The sequence below is a fragment of the Astatotilapia calliptera genome, chromosome 15 (assembly GCF_964374335.1).
Source record: "Astatotilapia calliptera chromosome 15, fAstCal68.1, whole genome shotgun sequence".
NCBI classification, from domain to species: domain Eukaryota; kingdom Metazoa; phylum Chordata; class Actinopteri; order Cichliformes; family Cichlidae; genus Astatotilapia; species Astatotilapia calliptera.
In genome coordinates this window covers 13,243,026-13,247,611 of record NC_137436.1, presented here as the reverse complement: position 1 = coordinate 13,247,611, position 4,586 = coordinate 13,243,026, and the positions used below count along the sequence as shown (strand labels likewise).

Below are 4,586 nucleotides of genomic sequence, written 5' to 3'. Positions count from 1 at the left end.
GATACTTAATCTTCTATATATTTGTATATTTTTGCAGATTAAAGAACCTGCAGCAGGACTGTACACCTGCCGAGGCAGCACCACCAAAAGAAGACTGCCTAGAAACAAAAGGTCGAGAACTGGTTGCTCCAGAAACAACGGGGGAACCTGATAAAAAGAGTGACAAGTAAGGGAAACTTTAATCTTCTCACTTTAAAGAAAAATTCTTTTGGGATCCTTCTGGTTGCAGATTTGATACTTAATCTTCTATATATTTGTATATTTTTGCAGATTAAAGAACATGCAGCAGGACTGTACACCTGCCGAGGCAGCACCACCAAAAGAAGACTGCCTAGAAACAAAAGGTCGAGAACTGGTTGCTCCAGAAACAACAGGGGAACCTGATAAAAAGAGTGACAAGTAAGGGAAACTTTAATCTTCTCACTTTAAAGAAAAAATCTTTTGGGATCCTTCTGGTTGCAGATTTGATACTTAATCTTCTATATATTTGTATATTTTTGCAGATTAAAGAACCTGCAGCAGGACTGTACACTTGCTGAGGCAGCACCACCAAAAGAAGACTGCCTAGAAACAAAAGGTCGAGAACTGGTTGCTCCAGAAACAACAGGGGAACCTGATAAAAAGAGTGACAAGTAAGGGAAACTTTAATCTTCTCACTTTAAAGAAAAATTCTTTTGGGATCCTTCTGGTTGCAGATTTGATACTTAATCTTCTATATATTTGTATATTTTTGCAGATTAAAGAACCTGCAGCAGGACTGTACACCTGCCGAGGCAGCACCACCAAAAGAAGACTGCCTAGAAACAAAAGGTCGAGAACTGGTTGCTCCAGAAACAACAGGGGAACCTGATAAAAAGAGTGACAAGTAAGGGAAACTTTAATCTTCTCACTTTAAAGAAAAATTCTTTTGGGATCCTTCTGGTTGCAGATTTGATACTTAATCTTCTATATATTTGTATATTTTTGCAGATTAAAGAACCTGCAGCAGGACTGTACACTTGCTGAGGCAGCACCACCAAAAGAAGACTGCCTAGAAACAAAAGGCCAAGAACTGGACATCAAGCCTCCACTGAACAGTTCAGAGGACCTAGTACAGGTCATAACTACAGACAATCCCAGGTAAGTGCTTTTAATATTTTGGCCGATTGCTGATCACAATAAGAATTAGATGTTTGAATGCTTTTCTCCAGAGAGACAATGTTTGTTTGTTGTCCTGTTGTGCTTGCTATGCATCCCTGACTCCTTTCTTCTTTCTGCATGCAGCAGCACCCATAAGGAATGTGGTGAAAGTTCCAACCAGGTTAGAAACACCACTGAACATAGTGAGCCATCAGACCTGAGTTGGGACACTTTGCTTATGGAGTTTCTGGCACAAGAGGATGGATTGGAGCAGGTGTTTGACATGTAAGAGAAAAACGTCCTCCAAAATGTTTAAACTTCAAAGCTCATGCATACATGCACATACACTGCTTAGCTTCTTGACATCTTTCCTAATTGTGTGTTTGTGTTTTTACCTTTTTGCAATAGTTTAGGGAAAAATTTGAAGGATAGAAAAAAAAAGAAAAATAAAGTTCAGACTGTGGACCGCTTCGGGTGAGTACACGTGGTGCACGAGGACCAAAGCTCTCTTTGTCAAAGTGGAAATGAGTTATTTTACACTGATAGTGTAAACTTTGTGTATGTGTGGCAGGTTTCCAAACATTGTAAACAGCTGCTACATGAACTCCTGCCTGCAGAGCCTCTTCAACAATGAGGAGTTCATTAGAGATGTCAGCCGTCAGGAGACTTTGTGGAGAGCAGTCCCAGAAGCTCGGCTCTTAAGGTGCGCTACGTCAACCTTCTACTTTCTTCAGAAACCTGAAGAACAAAGATATCTAACACCAGAAATGTCTGTTTACCCTTTCCTTTTTACAGAAGGCTCATGAACATCAGGAACTGTCATGAATCAAGAGATTATGACCTTAAAAAACGCCGCCTAATGTCTTTTAAGAAGGCATTCAGCCAACAGGTTCCTGAATACGAAGGCAGTGCACAGAAAGTGCGTCAGCTATTTGGACATTTTGTTTTTTGCTTTACCTTCTAATGTTTATGTTCTAAATCTCCTCTGTGTTTTTCTTTCAGGACGCTCATGAATTCCTAACCTTTTTCCTCAATGAGGTGAAAAGCCTCTCACCTCACCTGAAGAGGGAAGCAGCTCTCCTGGGCCGAAGTTATACCTGCCCAGTAGAAGACCATCATGTTTTCAAAATGGAAAACGTGAGGACATGCAAGAGGTAAGCCAGTCTTTCAGAAACACAGGGCTGATTGCAACATTTTCATATACCTCTTTTCCACCTACTTGATCGTTACTTTAACTACGTTACTCCTTAAATGTGTAGCTGCGGTCACCAGTCATCACAACAGGAGGAATTTACAAGCTTGTCCCTTGACCTGGTTCCAGAGGGGTCTGTTGAGGACATGTTAGGGACATACTTGAAGGTAAGATCACAAATTCCAGTAGAGATGTAGTATCACTGATCTTGTGTGTGCGCATAGGTTGTGATTTTTTTTTCTACCATAAAGCCTGTTTTCTCTTTGCCGTTGTTTAGGAACAAAAAATCGAATTTACCTGTGACTGTGGAGGGACGACCTCGGAAGTGAAGCAGTCTTTTGATACACTGCCAAGGTGAGTAAGGTCACATCAGAATTGATCGACTGACCTGATTTCCAAACTGTGGCGCACTAAACATCAGAGTTTTTAAGACAACACTTGAGCAGTCATTTTCTCCCATCTTCGGTTTGTGTTTGACACTCATTCTTCTTATTTTGTACCTTGGGTTTTTTTTTCTTTTCTGCCAGAGTTCTCATCTTTCACCTGAAGAGGTTTGGCTTTACAAAAACCCACAAGCTTCAGAAGGTGAATGACCCCGTCAGGCTGCAGAGGGACTTGGTGGTGTCATCCAAACAGGTAAAAACAGACTGCAGAACATCTCAGAGAATCAGCTTAATTATCGCACTGATGTGAGACTTTATGAAACTGATCTTTGGATTTGTTCCTTCTCAGGGTGATGGCCGTTATGAACTCATAAGCATCATTAGTCACTATGGAGGCACAGAATCAGGTAAAACAACTGACTTGTTACAAACAGAAAATGCTACTTTTGAGTGAAGGACTCACACACAAAAGCTTTTGATGTTTTAAGAAGCACTAAGTCCAAACCACTGTTTGCTTGAATCAGTTGACTTTTAGAAGTTGGATTCATTTGTCTTAATGTGATCTTAGGACACTACATCTGTCATTCTGTGCATCCTGAGGAGAGCCCACAGTCTACATCAGATCATTGGCTCACCTATAATGATGCACGGGTGCTCCACACAACTGGATCGGCAGTTTTTGAGGAACAGCAGCAGTCTGCCTACATCCTGTTTTACAAGAGAAACGTAAGAAGACACAGCAGCTGAGAGAATTTTGAAATGTCCTATTACCTTGTTAATCATTTTTCTCTTCATTCTAAAACAGGGTGTGGAAGCAAGTTAGAGCCATCATCGTGCTGAGAAGGAACAACCGTCGTCTCAGACCGCTGGTAAGTATTGCCCTTAGGAGGAAGGGTCCTCCCAGAGAGCCTGGTTCCTCCCAAGATTTCTTCCTCCAGGAGGGAGTTTTTTCTTGCCACCGTCGCCCCACATTCACCGGTCATTCACTAGTAGTGCACCACTACTAGAGATAGTCAGGACCAGTGTTTGGCTTGCTCTCTGGGAACAACAAATAAATTAATAATAAAATAAAATAAAGATATTATTGTCACGGGCTGAAAGCAGGGACTCAAGCGCAGAGCAGGTTGATGTCTCAAAACACAATTTATTTACACACCCGTGCAATAATATATACAGTGACGGGAAATTCAGGGTTCCAGGGGATTAGGGGAAGGCTCTCTCTCTCTCACGCTCGCTCACGTCCTCACACACGTTCGTACCGCGGGGAGGTCACAGGTCCGGGAAGATAAGCTGGAACAGGGAAAGGGAGATATCACTCACAAATCACGAAGGCATAAAGGTGTAAGACCACGGGAGCTGGAAAGGTAGACTAACGTCAGTAGCGCAATCATCCCGCGATGAGAGGATCTGTGACCCAGCCTCAAATAGAAGACGGATAATCAGCTGATCGCCAACAGCTGTGAGAGCCAAGGGCGGGAGCCAGCTGTGAGCTCCGCCCAGGCAGAGAGATAGGGGGAGAAAGAGAAAAAAAACACAAGTGTAGCCTTGTGAGGCCGGCTGGGCAGGCACGGGGACCATGACAATTATTTACTTATTTATTTATTTTTTATTAAAATTAACGTAACAACAAAAACAAAAATAACTAATAAAAACTAATTAACTAAGTATTCAACTGTGTTTTGTGAAATTTGTAATGAGTCTCAGTTAAGTTGATGTCACAGAAGTTTCTGAATCAACCATTTAGATTGTTCAACAAACAGATTTACTCAGGTAAAGATGGTAAGCTGGAGCACTGGTACCCTTCTAGTTCAGTTTAAGTTTTTAGACAAATATTCCCTCATTCAGTTGCAGTTTCTGCTTACATTATACATTATTTAGCTGCAAATGTTTAG

The 4,586-nt window shown here is 41.6% G+C and overlaps 1 protein-coding gene across 1 annotated transcript; it reads left to right on the top strand.

Annotated features, from left to right (window-relative positions):
• Positions 1 to 280: 280 nt before the first annotated feature.
• LOC145420624 (ubiquitin carboxyl-terminal hydrolase 46-like) lies at positions 281 to 4,361 on the top strand. The gene is made up of 15 exons (XM_080290034.1): positions 281 to 399; positions 504 to 632; positions 737 to 865; positions 970 to 1,119; positions 1,264 to 1,404; positions 1,528 to 1,593; positions 1,691 to 1,822; positions 1,915 to 2,038; positions 2,122 to 2,273; positions 2,379 to 2,478; positions 2,589 to 2,665; positions 2,839 to 2,947; positions 3,044 to 3,101; positions 3,263 to 3,420; positions 3,500 to 4,361. The coding sequence occupies exons 1-15, from the start codon at positions 281 to 283 to the stop codon at positions 3,515 to 3,517; spliced, it is 1,662 nt and encodes a 553-aa protein (XP_080146160.1). The 3' UTR covers positions 3,518 to 4,361.
• Positions 4,362 to 4,586: the final 225 nt, after the last annotated feature.